The sequence below is a fragment of the Orycteropus afer genome, unplaced genomic scaffold, assembly GCF_000298275.1.
Source record: "Orycteropus afer afer isolate SDZICR_OR568_19922 unplaced genomic scaffold, OryAfe1.0 scaffold00082, whole genome shotgun sequence".
In the NCBI taxonomy this organism is placed as follows: Eukaryota; Metazoa; Chordata; class Mammalia; order Tubulidentata; family Orycteropodidae; genus Orycteropus; species Orycteropus afer.
In genome coordinates, this window is record NW_006921669.1 from 8,819,968 (window position 1) to 8,838,137 (window position 18,170).

The 18,170-nt window shown below is 44.6% G+C and overlaps 1 protein-coding gene across 1 annotated transcript in view; it reads right to left on the bottom strand.

The window, feature by feature from the left end:
• Positions 1 to 18,170, bottom strand: part of ABLIM1 (actin binding LIM protein 1) — a 235,739-nt gene that overhangs the window by 36,814 nt on the left and 180,755 nt on the right. Inside the window, exons 7-8 of the mRNA XM_042781044.1 lie at positions 13,620 to 13,678; positions 10,639 to 10,722 (exon numbers count right to left, since the gene is read on the bottom strand). Coding sequence (XP_042636978.1) covers positions 10,639 to 10,722; positions 13,620 to 13,678 — 143 coding nt within the window. The remainder of the gene's footprint in view (positions 1 to 10,638; positions 10,723 to 13,619; positions 13,679 to 18,170) is intronic.

Sequence of the window (18,170 nt, forward strand, 5' to 3'; positions counted from 1 at the left end):
CATTGCTGAAGCCACTGTGTCAATTCCTCTTCCTGTAGCTCCTCCTCTTTCTCCATGACCCTCTATTTATCAAGCATAATATCCTTCTTCAGGGACTTGTTCCTCCTGATAACAGGGCCAAAGGAAGTGAGATGAAATCTCACTATCCTTGCTTTAAGGAGTATTCTGGCTATACTTCTTCCCAGACAGACTTGTTTGTTCTTCTGGCATCCATGGTTGATTCAATATTCTTCACCAACACCGTAATTCAAGGCATCAATTCTTCCTTGGTCTTGCTTATTTATTGTCTGCTTTCACAGGCATATGAGCCTTTTGAAAATACCATGGCTTGGGTCAGGTGCACCTCAGTCCCCAATACGTATCTTTGATTTTTAACACTTTATAGAGGTCTTCTCCAGCAGATTTGCCAATTGCAACACATTGTTTGACTCATGACTGATGCACCAACGGATGCCGATCGTGGATCCAAATGAAATCAAATCCTTGACAATTTCAGCATTTTCTGTTTATCATGATGTTGCTTATTGGTCCAGTTGTGAAAGTCTTTGTTTTCTTTCTGTTGAGGTATAATCCATACTGAAGGCTGTAGTCTTTGATCTTCGTCTGTAAGTGCTTCAAGTCCTCTTCACTTTCAGCCAGCAAGGCTGTCATCTACATATTGCAGGTTGTTAACGAGTCTTCCGCCTTATGACACATTCTTCTTCATGTGGTCCAGCTTCTCTGATTTGAATAAATGTGGTGAAAGGATACAATCCTCAAGCACTTTTCCTGAACTCAAACCATGCATTAGCTCCTTGCTTATGCAGTTCAAATAACTGTCTTTTGGCCTATGTACAGATTCTGCATGAGCTCAATTAAATATTCTAGAATTCTCACTCTTCACAATGTTATCCATTTCTATTAAAAGCAGATAATATTTGTTATTGTAATGATAATGTTATTATTATTACAGCCACTTACTATGTGTCTGTGCTAAGCACTTCTCAGGCATGATCTCATTTAATCTTCCCAAAAACCCTATAATGGAGGTTTTGTTATCTCTGTTTTACAGACGAAAGTCTGAGCATTCCAAGTCGCACAGCTAAGAAAGCAAAAGAGTCAGTATTTGAACTCAGACACCCTAGCTCCAGAGCCCAAGCCCGTAACCACTACACTAAAGTTCTGACCATCTTGTAAGGTAAAGGTGACCGTTCATTTCCCATGAACATAGCTACGGGACAAAAAAGATGAAAGCAATAGAAAAATACTGAGATGAAGTATTTTATAACTGAAGAACCTGCTAACTGAAAGTATCTTACTGCCACTAGCTCTGTAAGGAGCAGCCCTAGTGGCACAGGAACTAAGCACTTGGCTGCTAACCAAAAGGCTGGCAGCTCACACCCACTCAGCAGCTCTGAAGGAGAAAGACTTAGGGTGCAGCCTAAGAAACCCTATGATGCAGTCCGACTCGGTCACATGGGATCACTAGGAGCTGAAATCTCCTTGACAGCCCCTAACAACAACAGCAGCTCTGTCACATCACCAGTTACCCACTGTGTGGGGTGGGGTATGGGAGGATGGACTGCAAGACAGTCAGCTGTCTGTGATTACAGGGGTTGCTATGACAAAAGCCTGTTTTCATCAACAAGCATCTAGGACACGGTAAATAGCCAATGTGCTGGAGCTCTGGGGTCTCACACGTTACTCATCCCTCTTTTTGCCAAGTGTGGGGCAGGGCGACTTTCTGTCTTTCCTGCGACAAGACACCTGGAGACATCTCTGAAGTGTTTTGTACTTCTCCTGCACGTGCTGGTAAGAGAAACTGAATGAATCACATGGAGGGAAAGCTGGACAGGTAGGAGCACTTAACGAAGAAGCGCACAGGGATGGGGGGTGTCACAGGGGAGGGAGAGGAGGAGACTGGGTTAGAGTTGGTGTGGTGGTTATGTCTGTGTGTCAAGTTGGCTGGGCCTGGTTGAGAGGCTGGGCAGCTGGATGTAGCATTCCCCATGATGAGACTGGTAATTAACTCCATGAGTAGCTGCCTTTGGGATGTGGTCTGCTTCCTATATATGAGGAGAAGCTTTGGGAATGGTCTCCAGCTTATGGCACACTTGAACCCTGCATGTAGCCCTGCGTTGTTCAGCAGCCTGCCGTGCTCTGCCGACCTTGGGACTGTCAATGGACTTAAACTAATGGCCTGCTGTGTGGTTTGGTAACATCAAGACTGTGCCATTTTCTTTGTCGACCTTGGGCTTGTTAGCCTCAGCAGCCAGTAGCTGCCTGAGTGAAGAGATGCCTCTAGCTTCAGTGGGCCAGGAACAAGAGGTAGAGCTGAAGCCCATGGTCAAGGGGCTTTCACCCAGCCCCCTAGAGCCTGACACTTGGAACTCAGACTTCCAGCCTCCCGAACTGTAAGAAAATAAACTCATGTTTGTTAAGGCCATCCCATTTGTGGTATGTTCCTGACAGAGAGGCACTATGGTAATTAAAACAATTGGGGATGGTAATCAGGGAGTGAAACCAAATGTACATGAACTGTTGAATGTAAAACAAATTCTACTCTGTAAATCTGTACCCAAAGCAAAAAAATAAAATAACTGAATGCACACATGTAGGGAAGGGGCTTTTGTGTTGTCAACTAATGATGAAAACTTCACAGAAAGAAAAAGCTGGCTCTAGTAATCCATTTTACTTCATCTTTGTAATTCATCTTCCTTTGTAATTTCTTTGTAATTCATCTTCTTTGCTGGATTAAAGTATCCCTGCTGGCATAGTGCCTAAGGCATTTGACTGCTAACCAGAAGGCTGGCTGTTCAAACCCACCACCCACTCTGTGGAAGGAAGACTGGGCGATCTACTTCCGTAGTAATACCGCCTTGGCAACCCAAGGAGGGGTCGCTATGAGTCAGATCCGACTCAACGACAGTGAGTTTGGTTTTTGGTTTTTTGAAACTCAAGGTATTTTACAAAAGTAAAAAAAAAAACAAAAAGACAAACCCTCACATAATACACAAAACTAGTAGAGCCAGAATTTGAACCAAGCTGTTTGACTTCAAAGCCAGCCTTTAACCTCACTGTATTATACTGTATATAGCAGTGTTTTAAAGCCCAACCAAACCCACTGCCATCGAATTGATTCTGACTCATAGCCCAAGTCTGTAAGTCTTTATGGAAGTAGATTGCCTCATCTTTCTCCCACAGAGCAGCTGGTGGGTTCGAACTGCCAACCTTTGGTTAGCAGCCCAATGCTTTAACCACAGCACCACCAGAGCTCCTCCTTGAGCCTCAGTTTCTCCACTTACAGAACAGGAAAGAGGTACTAACGACACCTACTTAGTGGAATCAAGTGAGATAATACATGCTACTCCAAGCACCTTGCCTGGCACATAGCAACTGCTCAACGTTTTCCACATCCATTGGACATTAGACTGGATTACATGCTGGCCTTCCTTAACCAGAACTGCCTTGTTTTGCTCTTTATGCTAAGGCATTCCTTTAAATGTCAGTTACATAGATGAGGCTTCTCTAGACTTTTACAACTCTCACAATTGGATTCCACTCCACAAGAACTCACACAGCTTAAGAATGTGTCGTAATCATTTGGGGCAGCAATGCTGCCTGGAGTTGACCAACGTCCTTCCTCTCCTTGAGAAGTGATCCTCACTCCTGAGATGGTGACTCCCTGCTGCAATCTCGACTGCAGTCATAAATGCCCCAGCACTGACCTCTGCCTGTCTTATCTGCCATGACATTGGGTTTGCTGCCTCTTGAGCTGTTCTCAAGGTTGAAATAATGCACATGGGTCACCTGCTTTTTGTCATGGTCCCCAGTGGCTTCCAATGTGTATTTGCTTGACCAGTGAGGTTAATGGTCTCGCCTTTATGAAGATCAAATTACTTCCTAAAACTAAACCAGCTACTCCTTGGAAGGAAGATTGGGAAATCTACTTCCATAGTGATACTGCCTCAGAAACTCAAGGAGGGGTTGCTATGAGTAGGATTCAATTCGACGGCAGTGAGTTTGGTCTTTAAAAAACTAAACCATTATATTTGGAGTTTGAATCCAGATATTTAGACTTTACCTTTTAATACTAAACGTCTAGAATTCTATCCTGATGTTTCCATATATTTAAAAATCCCTTATCTTCTTTGGGGGGTACTTTTTTTCCTAATTAACGTATGACTTGCTGCGGGTCTCTGGCGGCCAAGGCACTTCCAGAAGGCACAGGCCACTCCTCCGGCATCACCACCGAGGCGGGGTCTATCCACTGGAGCCACGTCTCACCTCATAAAGCACTAACTTGCCGACGTGCTTGCCTTCGTACAAATACCACTTCCGGCCACTTCTTTACCATCAACTGGAGTGTCACTTCATTTCAGAGCCCCCACAGTTCCACAGATGATTCTTCCGTGCAATCATGTACCCTAAGGTACCAGTTCCAACCATTCAGGTATCCAGGTTAACAACAGTGACCCGGTAACTATGGATCAAATTCAATTACTCAGTAGGTCATCAGCCTGTTTCTGCATTTCTCTCTGAGAGTCATGATATACAAAATGACTCTTTTTCTGTGAGATGGTTTCAAATGTTCCTCCCTACAGGAATACTGACTTCTGGGCCAGAGAAGGGGAGACAGCAGGCCCTGTGAGTGAGTGGAAAGAGTAGGTGCACTCACGTCCTTTCCTTTAAATACCTTTGATTTTGTGTCTTGCAGGAAAACAAAACAAAACCCACTTCAGAGCACAGCTGGAAAAATTTGTTTTCTTTGAATGTCATCTTTGGCAAAAATACAAAAATATAAGGTGGGGGAGGAGAAAGCAAGGCTGGTGTAGAGAAGATTACAGACAGGCTGTGGTCTCTCAACGCACTCGGCCAACAGTATTAGGCCAATATCTGCCAACAGTATTGGGCCAATAGCCTAAGTCTTGAAACTGGAATCTTGGCAAAGGGAGAAAGTAATGTCCAGTGAGAATCTTCAAGTTGTCTGAAGCTGACCTCACTGACCTCTCATAAAGGGCCCATAATGCCCTGCATTTGTCTCTCCAGCACCTGTTCACATATCTACTTTGATTTCAACAAGGTTTTGTATTTTCCTTCCCTGACCCCTCTAAAAACCAACAAGGGGAGGCCCTCACAGGAATGATATTTGATCACAAATAACTACATCTTTTTTCCTTCATGTAATCCATTTTAAAAGCTCTCTAATTGCCTTTCAGTGCACTTTTTTTTTCTCCCTATGTCTTAACTTTGTCCATCTGTCCTACTACTCAGAAGGCACAGTATCAGAATGAAAATTACATTAAAGAAGTCTTTTTATGTTTCCACTCCAACTCTCATTATTCAAATAATGACCAACTAAAATGTTTACCAGAGCTCTGTGTGGCGAGTAAGTGGACATGACATTGTCTGCTTGGGTCAATTCTGGGCCCCTGTGCATGATGGGTCCCTCACAAAGAGAACCCTGGGAAGCACTCTGCTGCCCCCCCACAACCCCACAGCAGCGATGTAACAACTACTTGGGTCTACTTTGCATTCATTATCCAAAGCCATGCTCTGAGCAAACAAAAAAAAACAAACCCACTGCCACTGAGTCAATTCTGACTTACAGCAAACCTACTGGACAGAGCAGAACTGCCCCATGGGGTTTCCAAGGCTGTATATCTTGAAAGAAGCAGACTGCCTCATCATTCTCCCATAGAGTGGCTGGTGGGTTTGAACCGCCCACCTTTTGGTTAGCAGCCAAATGATTTAATTACTGTGCCACCAGAGTTCCTTATGTTTTAAGTAGGAGAGAGAAACTACAGATATGTGCCAAGCAGATCAGAAAGGTCTAATGAATATCCATGAGACAACAACTGACAAAAGGAGATGGCACCTTTATACTGACTGTGCTGATGCTGACAGTACCTGCCTTGGGTTTTTGGTGATGTTCAGTAGACAAAGTGGTGATAACAGCTGCCAAGGAGGGAGGAGTTTCAGAATCTACAGTACGTTGCTAACTAAGACAAGAGTGAAATCAACCCTTTGGAACAAAGAATATGTGTTTGAGAGGAAACAGAGGAGAGCCCTCACTCTTACACACCCCTTCTCCAGGGACAGTTTCACAAATGTTATCAGCCTTTACTATGGCCAAGAGGCCTTGACTTCTTTCCAACATAAATCTTAACACCAATACATTTGAGAGTCTAATGAATCGTAAAGACACATCAGAGAGGATAACATGTTGGAACACACATCCTACTTTGGCGAGTAGCAACTGGGATCTCAAAAGCTTACAAGCAGCCATCTAGATGCAACGATGGGTCTCTCCTCATCCAAAGCAAAGAAGAATGAAGAAAACAAAAGATACATGGAAACAATTAGTCCAAGGGACTGGTACACCATGTGATCCTCAGCCTATAGGACTATGAGACCAGAAGAACTAGATGGTGCCCGGCCACCACTGTCAACCACTTGGAGGGGGATCTGTATAGGAGATCCTGGATAGAGTGGGAGAACAATGTGGAACAAAACACAAAATCACACACACACAATAAAAGGGACCAGGTTTGCTGGTCTAATAGAGCCTGATGGAACCCCTGAGACTATGGCCCCTAGTTACCCTTCAAGTCTGGAAGTGAACCCACTCCTGTGGCTTCCAGCCAAACAAAAGACAGGCATATGAGGTGAACATTTACATTAGGCAGATAGCACTCCTTGGAGAGGTCAATCATGGGAGAATGGAAGAGCTTTGTATGCACAGGGAGACAGCTTGGGGGGCAGGAGTGCATGGGAGGAAGGACACAGGGAAGAGGCGGCTATGGGGAGGAAGTGAGAGGACAGCTGTAGCATTATGGGAGACTGCAGTCAATGTCATGAGACAAAGTGTATGTGAACTGCTGTATGGAAGATGAATATGCTCTGTAAACTTTCACCTAAATCATAATAAAATTAAAAAAAATGCTGGAACAAAGTCAAAGCTGTGAATAATATAGTATATATCCTAATGATATGAATGAAATAATAGGCAACAACATTTCCTAGTTCAAGATACACATAAAGCCTCTAATTAGTTCCTCTCTTTAAATGTACATGGGATATTTGTTTGGTCATTATACATTTGCAAATATATACTTTATAATAGATGAGTGTTAGTTTCAAAAGAAAAAAAAATGCATGCACATTTTAAATGGCAGTCAATCCATGCTTTAGCCACCAAAGGCAGCAGAGAAGTCTCGGTTAGAGTGACAGCAAGTCATCTACTGGGATTTTTACAGACTTGGTCCTGGGAATACCAGGTGCTTTATCTGTAATAAATAGTCAGTGTTGCACTGTATGGATAGGCAAAATTTTCTATTTATTTAAACGTATTCTGAGTCAGTGAAACAGGAACATGTTTTTCTTGTTGGTGTTGTTATATGCTGTTGAGTCAGCCCTGACTCATAGAGACCCTCTTTGGGTTTCCGAGGGGGTATCACTACGGAAGCAGATTGTCCAACCTTCCTTCCAAGGAGTAGCTGATGGGTTTGAACCGCCAGCCTTCTGGTTAGCAGTCAACTGCCTTAGGCACTATGTGCCAGAGCTCCTCTGTTTTTCTTAGGTAATATTATTTTTGTCATTAAAAAAGTAAAGAAAGAAGGCACCTTGTGATTCAAGCAAGAGGAAAAGATCTACTCTCAGCACTTAAACAAATACAGTGACCTTCCTCCAACAAACCTGACAAATCTGACTCCCTTCCCAACAAAACCAAGACTTATCTCTGTGAGCAGAGCACTGAATGTCCCCATGAGGAGCATGGTCAGTTTACTGAATCATTACAGGTGTTTAATTTTAGGTAGGAGCTCTGGTGGCATAGAGCCTAAGGCATTTGACTGCTAACCAGAAGGCTGGGCGTTCAAACCCACCATCCACTCCTCGGAAGGAAGGTTGGGCAGCTATGAGTCAGGTCCAACTCGACGGCACATAACAACAACAACGATTTTAGCTGGTGACAATGAGCTGCTGTGTAGGTCACAGCGCTGAAAAGCTCCAAACATCTGTGTCACTTGAGAACTGCACCACTGGGGAGTTTTCAGGCTTCTTAAAGGTTCCGAATGGGCGGATGGGCGAGGGGAGACCTGGCCAAGCAGCCCTTTCCCTGCCAGCCCCCAAGCTGTTTACGACTTTTGAGATAGAGCTAATGTAGACTTCATTGATACTTATTTATGGCAGAATAACGGGAATGAGATGTCCCTTCTGAACAACAGGAGAAGCAAGAAGTTATTAGAAACAGCCCCCACCCCCTCTCTCCTTCTCCACTTCCCAAGCTGCTTCATATCACCTGAACCTAAGGGTCTGCAGCAAATCAAAACTTCACGCCCTACGGTATTTGTTTTCAAACCACAGAAATACATCATCATTTAGCTGTATCCTTAGGCTAACAAAATTTAACACTACTTGAGTTATATACTTTTAGAAACACCTAAACCAAAACCAAACCCCTGACACTGAGTCTATTCTGGCTCACAGCGACCCCTCACTGGGTTTTCAAGGCTGTAAATCTTATATATATATATATATATATCCATATATCTATCTATATCTGTATCTATCTATCTATCTATCTATATGTATATATAGTGATTTGGGTGAAAATTTACAGAGCAAATTCACTTTCCATACAGCAGCTCACATACATTTTGTCTCATGACATTGACTACAATTTACCACAATGCAACAGCTCCCCTCCACTTCCGCCCGATAGTCACCTCTTCCCTGTGTCCATCCCTCCATGCACTCCTGCCCCCTGACCTGTGCATAAACAGTCCTTCTTTCTTCCATGACTGTTCTCTCCAAGGAGTGCATCTACCTCAGGTACATGTTCAACTCCTATGCCCGTCTTTTGTTTGGCTGGAAGCCACAGGTGTGGGAAGGCTGTAAACCTTTATGTAAGTAGATAATCTCATTTTCCTTTTGTAGGACAGCTGATGGATTTGAACTGCCAAACTTCTGGTTAGCAGTCAAATGCCTCGGGCACTGTGCCATCAGAGCTCCTTAAAAATACCTAAGAATTACTGGCAAAACAAGCGCTCATCAAAGAGTGGCGCTAATCCTGAGTGCCACCTGTCTGCAGCGTGGCCGACCTCTGTTCTAGTAGCTCCTCTGGACTCATGAGAACACCATTTTGCTGTACGTGAAAACCCTGCCATTGCAGCGAGATGCTGAAAGTGGAATGAGGATCAGACGACAGGTAGGAGTTAGAGTGTAGCCCAGCAAGTCAGGCCGCGGGAGGCACCCTGGGCCTGGGGCCAGAGACCTGAGCCTGGTTCTGTCTCTGTGCCTGAGCTGGGCCACCTGGGGTTTCTACAGCTCACCCTATAGACGGGAACCTAAGGGGGCTGACCTCTACAAGGTTTCTCTCCATTCTAAAATTCCGTATTCCAAGCGTCTTTTTAATAATTTCTAAGAAAGAAGGTGAAGTTTGAACAAAACGACATAAAAACAAAAGGTCTTCCCAGTCTAACGCAGCTGTTAGGCACCGAAGAGAGATGTGGGTCCACAGACCAGACCTCGGTGCTGTGTTAAATCTGGAATCCTCATCACAGGGCAGAATGGGTTACATCTGGGCAAAGGTGGATTGTGGGAAGTAGTCAAGCAGGTCAAGGTTTCAATGGATTCTGTGTGTATGGGATGTCATCCCGTTTCCCTGCTCATCTGATAAGTGGGCGACGTGCCTCCTGGAGGACGCCCTCGGCAGGTCATGCTGCTCTGCTCCTTGACCGCCAGCAGTGGCTCTGCCCGACAACAGAGTTGGCCAGCTTTCAAAGCTCTCCTCTACTTGTCTCCCCACATTTCTCGATCATGACTCCCCGCGTGGTAGAGTGGAAAGAACGTGCATTGTGGGCTCACTAAGACCTAGATCCCAATCCTAGCTCTTCCACTCACTGGCAGGTAACTCTGGGAAAGGTGCTTCACTAGATGGGTCTCAGTTTCGGCATCTGTGAAATGGGACTAAGCACCGCTCCCTCACGAGGATCTTTGGGAGAGCTGAGGGGGCGCACGCGAGTCACCCGGCAGCACAGAGTCACTGCCTGGCCTCACCTGTTCCCTTCCTCACTTCCCCACACCACTCTTCAGCTACACCCAGTGGCTGTTGTGTATCTGCTACTCTTATCACCAGGCCCACCCCTTTTCTCTTCCTCTCCACCCACATGTTCAAATCTCCCTCAGTCTCCAAATTTCACTCAAAGACTTCTTGTGAAGTGCCCCTGGAGAACCCCTTTCCCTTGCCATTCCAAAGACCTGCTCCATCTAACCTGTGACATGTGTCTACTCCACTTTACAAATATTTGCCTATCTTTCTTTTTCCCTCTTGGTCTAGATCCGTGGCATTCGGCACAGTCGTTGGACCTTGGTGCTGGACAAATGTCTGTGGAATGAACAAAGGAGTGAACACAGAAGGACAGCCGCTTCTACTGTGCTTCCTTGGACAATGACGGAGCATTAGCCACTCTCTAAGGGCAAACACCGACCAATCAGAGGAGGAAAAGCCAGAATCAGGTGAGTGCACGCCGTGGGGTGAGAGAAAGCAGGTGCCCTCCACAGCAGCCGGACGAGTTATGCGGGGAAAGCGGCAGGAGCAGGAAAAGCCACCGAAGCCTGAGGCCCAGGACAGCGGTGCCAGGCCTCAGCGCGAACCTGCAGAGATGGCGATCGGCCTGTGCGTCGAATCAGACTTTTGGGGTAAAAGAAATCGGATGAAGAGCGGTGAGGGTTTGGCGGCTGTGGTGAAACATGAGAAAGGGAAGAATAAACAGAGAAATATCCTCAGTTCAGAAATGCCATTAACAAAGCAAAACCCTAATTAGTCACACTTAACTGGGTAGCAAATGCCAAGAGGCCTCACTTCAGCTAAGGAGTGTGTGGGGGTCAGTTTCCAGTCCATGTTTAAAAGCATATTAATGGACCCTCAAGTTACGGGATGTTTTCCTCAGCCCCACCCCCATGAGGCCTTTCCATGTCTTCTGGCTTAGACCTTCTTACAACACATGAAGAGCAAGAAGCCAATGCAGCCGACTGAGAGACATCCTTCAGTCTGTTGTTACACACTCCCGGACAGTTGTTCAGTACCAAGAATGTGCATTACTCAGTGGGGCTGCTCAAAGAGTCCTAAAACATTTTCATTTTGCTATGGAAACTGTACTAAAGTGACACCCAGTGAAAGGCCTGGAAATCTGGGCTCAAGTTCAGTGATCTGCAGACACACCCTTATGAGAGTACAAGACTTACTTCCCTCGTTCCAAACCTACCCCCGTTAGGTCCCCCCAGTGTCAGCACATGCCTCTGCTCAGGGCACATCGGGACCTCTTTCCTCAAAGATGCATCCTCCCCTTTACTACTGGGCTCCTCAGCGTGGGCCCGAGGGCTGACCCGGCCTCCCAAGTAGTCCATGTTGGGTTTAGGAAGAGAGCTTTGGAATTCTCTGGAAAGCTTCAATAAAGGAAGAAAACAGTAACTCCTCTTGGCCAGAATACATGAAAATATTTCACTAGTTGTTTTTGTAAGCTCATCCAGAAAGTTCCATCAAGACGCTATCAAGAGTACGGATGCTTAAAAAAATATAAAATTTAAAAAACAAACAAACAAACATAATAGCCAGGTCTGAAAATTCAAGAATCCTTCTAGAGGAGAAAAATATATTCCATTTAGTCTGGCCTCATTAGCATACCTTTCTTTGTCCCCGAAAAGAAGTCTTCATCAGGGACAAAGTAAAAATGATTATTCCACAACAACAACAACACTGTAGGGCTAGTGCCAATCACCAACTACTTGGGTAGCTTCTGGGCAGCACGCCCAAGCTGTGGTAGGAACTTTACACTCTTACAATTAAAGTGTCAATCCATACCAACGTTAACATTCTAGTATTTTTTAAAAGATAACCCATTCCCCAAGACCAGTGGTTCCTCAAAACTCCCAGAGTCTAGAGCCCAAACATGGGCAAGGGTTCCAGTGCACACCTGCCCGGCTGATGGACTTCAGGTGTGTGGACATGTGCTCGAGTTGAAGCTGAAAGTCAGAAACAGATCAAAACCATCCCTAACATTGGTGGACAACTTTGTCTTTAGTCAATTATTCTGAGAAAAGTGACTTTTTCTCCACTTAAAATAACGCTTTTGTATTTAATTGTGAACTCTAAGAGAAATGCTTTTGTTCAGGGTCACAGAGAAGGAAAAGTTTCCCAAATATCTAAATGGCACAATGTCTTCATCTGATCCTATGGGTGCCAGTTAAAAAAAGGAAGAAGAGAAAACAGAAAAAAGCCAAGGAACTCCTGTGCGCACATGTATTCCATGAAGGAGGGGCAAAGCAAGACACTGGAAAATAGCAGCTGAAATTCCCAGGTGGCTGAAAATGGGATCCAAAAAACGTCAGAGCAAGTGCATCTCACTGGTGGTCATTTTCTGAAGCCAAGTCACACATTCATAAGTCTTGTATTAGCGACAAGGCCCCAATAGTAAGTAGTGGTGGTGGTGGTGGTGGTGGTGGTGCGGTTACATAAATAGCTCTTCATACTTGCCAATGGCAGACCAAGAAGGAATTATACCATATGCTAGAATCTGGCCACCATAACAAATCCTGGCTACTCTTGCCCAGAAACATAAAATGAAGCAGACTCCAGTTTCCCCACAAGTAGCCTGAGGTTAATCAAACTGAGGCACTGTGGACTGGGAATCAGTGTGATGAATCCTCTGAAAAACACTTCATAGTTGAGGGGAAAAAAATGGGGGTGTCTGAGCAGGGTGCAGATTAAGATCTTAACCTTAAAACTGTGTAGCTCACTGCTGTATGGAAAGTGAATTTGCTCTGTAAATCTTCACCCAAATCACAATTAAAAAACAAACAAACTGTGTAGCTCTTTGCTTCTGAAATGGATAAAATATTGTTAGCTTATAGGTGTTCTGAGAATTGACAAAGACTATGAGAAGGCTTTACATGTGAGAGATGAAGACGGTCTGTCTTTTTACCACATGGTCAGTGCTCTAAGACAGTTCCTAAAACATTCTGATGTCATCTAAGAGTCAAGTTACAAAGCCATTCAGGACGTTTGTTCACATTGCTATGTCTGGCCTCCTCATTATTCCTCCCAAAAGTGTTACCTGACAAACGACCAGCTTCTAGATGGGAACTACTATGACAAATTTGGATTTGAGAGGTTGGTTAAGTGCACCAAGAGCTGAGGGAAGAATGTGGAGTTTCGGTTGGAGTGGTGCATTATGGACGGAGTACTGAGGGATCAATACGGAGCTTGCGTCGGAGAGGTGTATTAGGGACTAAGTACTTATGCAAAAAGTCTGGCTAGAAGGTCACCAGATGCTGACCTTGGAACCTGATGGTTCATTTGTATGACTTGTATGGTTTGCCTCTTCACTTGAATATATTTCTAAAAATCTGACTAGTGAGGCTAGGCCTATTTTGTCCAAGGAAAGCACCTGGAACAAAAATTATGACAATAAGTGTAAGGCAAATAGGAACCCTGCATTACAAGTTGGTTTGCTATGGGAAAATAAAAAGTCATGAAAAATGAACTCCGCCCACACTCGAGCCCCAAGAATCTGTGACTACGAAAACGCATGGGCTGCCAATGTGCCTGGGTGTCATGGCTCTACTGGCTTCCTTACCCGCAGCTTTTCCTCTGTCTTGGTAGACTGCTTACAGTCGGGATGCCAAACGGTGGAACCTGGAAAGACACAAAGCATCACTGGGTATAAAGGAAACGGAAAGAACTGTAGTCCTACCAGACGGAACATCTGAGGACGGTCACAACTGTCTTTCCCATCACAGAGAAGTGTCAAAGCTTTGTGTCAAGGTGAATCAGGAAGTCAAAAAAGAAGCCAAACAACTCTAAAAAGCAGACGACGGGTGAGCGTCCCTCATCTAGTCTGAGCTTGTTCTATGTCATTATCCTAGACCACAGAAACTGCTGGCCAGACACAGAGCATTTGAGTCAAGAGATACTGAGTTCTTGACGGGGTCAAGGGTATTAAAAAAAAAAAAAAAACCCATATCACTAATCTTTGAAAGCAACGTTTGTGTGCTTATCACAAACTGCATTAATTTAATTTCATGTAGGTATGTTTATTTAACATCAAAACAACCACACAAATTTAGTTGAGGGAAATGAAGCAGATATTCTATATCTAGAAGCAAAACTCAGTGCGTTTTTCACTAATCCAATTACACACAGTTACCTATAGATAGATGCACAGAAAAATAGAGCAAACTAATAGAAATATTGAAAGTCACATTGCCAACCTGAAAGCTGGGGAATCAGCTCACAGAAGACCATTTGGTCTTTGTTCTCAGGTCTTCTGAGCAGTACCAACACCTGAAGCTAATGAGTGAGGGCTGACAGGCCAAGAGCGACTGCCTGGGGCCAATGCTGACTAGGCCTGGGAAGGCATGACGTCATCTCTCGAGGCCTCATGCTGAATCTGATGGGAGTGCTTAACCCTGAGGCTCAGATGGATCTTCTCGGTTGGTGACCATGCATGGGAGAGGCTCGTCCCTCCCTGGGACATGGAAGTGCCACCCTTTGACCCCACCCAGACCTCACATTTTATATCTCTGTATTATCCTTTTTCATTGCAATGAAGCTGTAGCTTTAAGTATGGCATACTCTCCATGAACTCTGTGAGTCGTTTCAGAGAATCAGTGTGCCCACAGGAGCAGTGAGAGGCAGGAGTGGCTGGCATACCCCTATTTGATAGTCTGAAAGAAGGTGTCCTTCTAATCTGTGACCCAGCTCTGGGTGGCTTGTTCTTGTGTGCTGTCAAATAGATTCCAACTCCTAGCAAACCTATAAAAACCACAAAGCCCCTGCCATTGAGTCGACTCTGACTCAGCGAACCTGTAAGGGCCTGGGAATTGCTGTGTGGGCAGCCGGTCTGAAAAGTCATGTCCACTGAGCTTGTGAGCTCTGGCCCAGCTCTGGGTGGTTAGGATTGAGGAGAGAGCGTGCTGCACGAGCAGTTGTGACAAGGATGGAGAAGAGACGGGGTGAGGACTGGATCCATTTCTACACTTTGGGGACTGGAATCGTGCCAATCCTTATCACACAATTAGCACAAATGTGGGATTTGCCACGGCTTAGAGCAGAATCTGAAAGTTCTCTTAAACTTCCAACTTTTTAACTAAAACAACTTCACTTTTAAACTAGTGAGGTGACTATATACATGTTATTTTTAATGCCTACATCAACAGCCTCACTTTCTTCGATAAAAAACACTTTCACTGACAGTATCAGCATCACAGAACTAATAAGAGCTTGACCTCTGAGAGAAGGCTCTCACCTTGAAAAAATCCAGTGCCTGCCTGTATGATCGTATGTGCCCGCCCATAAGCCTTAGACATGGCATTTAAATGAGTACGAGTCAGGCTTACAAGTAAGTCCTGTGCTCAGCTGGAATCGGCTCAAATGTTGGAATGGACAGGAGAACCTGAGTGAGTGCTTCTGAGACTTAAATAAAATTCAGTTGAAAGCAGGACGTTGTTATATCAATTTAGTAAGACTCTCAGTATGAATATTAGACTTTCTACAGTACATTGTTTAAATCTTTGCCTCTTCAAGCAGCAATCTGTGTGTACTGCAAGAGTTACCAAACTAACTGGTGAATTATTATTTTTTTATCACTGAGCTAAAATATTATACTTATGGTGAGGAAAAATATACTTTGTAATCAGAACAATAATTTAATCCCTGTTTAGCAATGATTTCCATCTCTTAACACACGGCCAATAAAATAACTATCAAACACACAAACAAAACCGAGATGGACACATGGGTCCCTTCAGCACAAACAGTGACTCAAAGGCTGAGCACCAAGCACTGGAACCCTCTGAATGTCAAAAGGCCAGGGCAAGGGGTCAGGCCCGGGGTCAGGACAGGCCTTCCCTGAGACAGTTCTGTTGAGCAGGACTCACCGCCCAGAACACTGGCTCTGCACATAACCTTAACACTCTGCTCTGGGGGCCAGAAACACCAGGAAGTGACTGGGGCAGAGCATCGAATCCCGAGCAAAAAGAAACTGCTCATTCTTAGGAATGTGCTGAGAGGGCCCCGGAGGGTACCAAGGACAACTCTAGGAGAGAGGTTTGAATAACCCTGAGCTGGTCCCCGACTTGTTCATCTGTGGCATGAATGTGCTGTATTTGTGCACTGCTTGCAATCACCCTCCCTCCTCAACTTCTGAAACACTTTGAACGTGTAGAGTGGGTCTCAGAGGCTCCAGGTCTCAGTTCCCAGCAGACACAGGGGTGACATGCACTCTTGTACCTTTTTTTTTTTTTTCTTAACTGTGGTAAAATACCTATTACACAAACTGTGTCACTATAACTATTTTTAAATGTACATTTTAGTGGTATCAGTTATATTCCCAGTATTGTGGAACCAGCAGCACTATTCATTACCAAACTTTTCTATCCCCCCAAATAGAAAGTTTATACCCATAAAACAATAGCTCCCCATTCTCCTCTCCTTTGAGCTCCTCGCCACCCCCAACCAACAAACAAACAAAAAAAAAACCAAACAAAGTGACTGCCATGGAGTTGATTCTGACTCATAGCAACCCTCATTGGTTTTCCGAGGCTGTAAATCTTTATGGAAGCAGACTGCCCCGTCTTTCTTCTGCAGAACAGCTGGTGGGTTCAAACCACTGACATTCTGGTTAACAGCCGAATGCCTTAACTTCCACACCATCAGAGCTCCTCCCCTTGGGCCCCTGGCAATCACCACTCTTCTTTCTGTCTCTGCCTATTCTAGACAATTCATGTAAATGGGATCAGACATTACTTGATTTTTTGTGTATGGCTGATTTCACTCAGCATATTATTTTCAAGGTTCATCCATGTGTGGCTTATATCAGAACTTCATTTCTCTTGACTGGATAATATTCCGTTTTATGCAGAGACCATTCATCTGCTGACAGACACTGTTTCCACTTTTTGGCTGCTATGAGTAATGCTACAGTGAACATGTTGTGCACTTAGCTTGAGTGCCCGCTTTCTATTCTTTTGAGTCTATGCCTAGGAGTGGAATTGCTGGGTGCTTCTGTTTGGGGGCGCCATCATTGGCCCTTGAAAATCTAAATGCAAAGCTTGGAGATCAAACGGAGAATGAGTCTGCCCCGGTGCCGAAAACACAAAGTGACACCTGCCCACTGCCACTGCAGAGCTTGTCTTTGGGACATGTGCCAAATAAGCCCACACGGGGCCATCAGATTCCCGTGCTGGTACTCCTCACTTGTCTTTTTTGGGCCCTTTAAAATACAGTGATGATAGTGTTCATAATTTTTCAGGGTGATCATTTTAAAACCGAAGCTAAGGGCATCTGGGCTGTCAATGTTTTATACAGCTAGCCTGGGTATAAAATTTTTTGGGGGGAGGAGAAGGGGGTAGAACAACCCCCTCTTTAATACTAAAGAATCATTTCTGTTGACTTTTCTTAGCTGCATTAAAACACAAATTTAGAGCAGAGCAAAGCATTCATTAGAAATACATACAGTGTTATGTGCAAAGAGAAATGAGGATGACTGGTAAAGGAAGCTCAGACCCAGTCATTAGCGACACCGAAGGAGCAGCGCTCATATAGTTCTGGTGACTTTCCAAATAAGCCCTTGTCGAATTAATGACTCTTTTCCCAGCTAAAAATAGTGCAGTGCTCGCACAGATGGTGCTGTTTAACCAGAAGGGGACCCTCCCTAATGCCTCTCCAAGAAACTGCAGAACTGACGAGGAGAGAAAAATGGACTGAAGTTTTACATTGGGAGAAGGTCTCAGATTTACTTTCCATTTAAAAAAATCCTATGGCCCCTTGGAAATGAGGGCTGTTGGTGTGTCCTCGCCTCCAGAAATCTCCCCATTTCTCTTGCAGTGGCTTTGAGTACAGGGCATTCTCTCTGGCTTTCTCTTGATAGGAAAGCCATGTCACCTTCATAGGCTGAAACAAGACTGATGTAATTCACCAGATCTGAGATTTTTTTCTTCCTGAAAGCCCTGATAAGAGCAGCTGGGAAGGCCTCAAAAAATCCTCTCTAGCCCACAGGACAGGGAAAGGAGACGTGACAAAGGAGCCATCAAATAAGTAAACTTCCTAGAAATGCCTTTCTCTTTCATCTTGGTTTCCCAAGCACATTGCTGGGGTGGGGCCCTCGGAAGGAGGTACTGCTGATTTT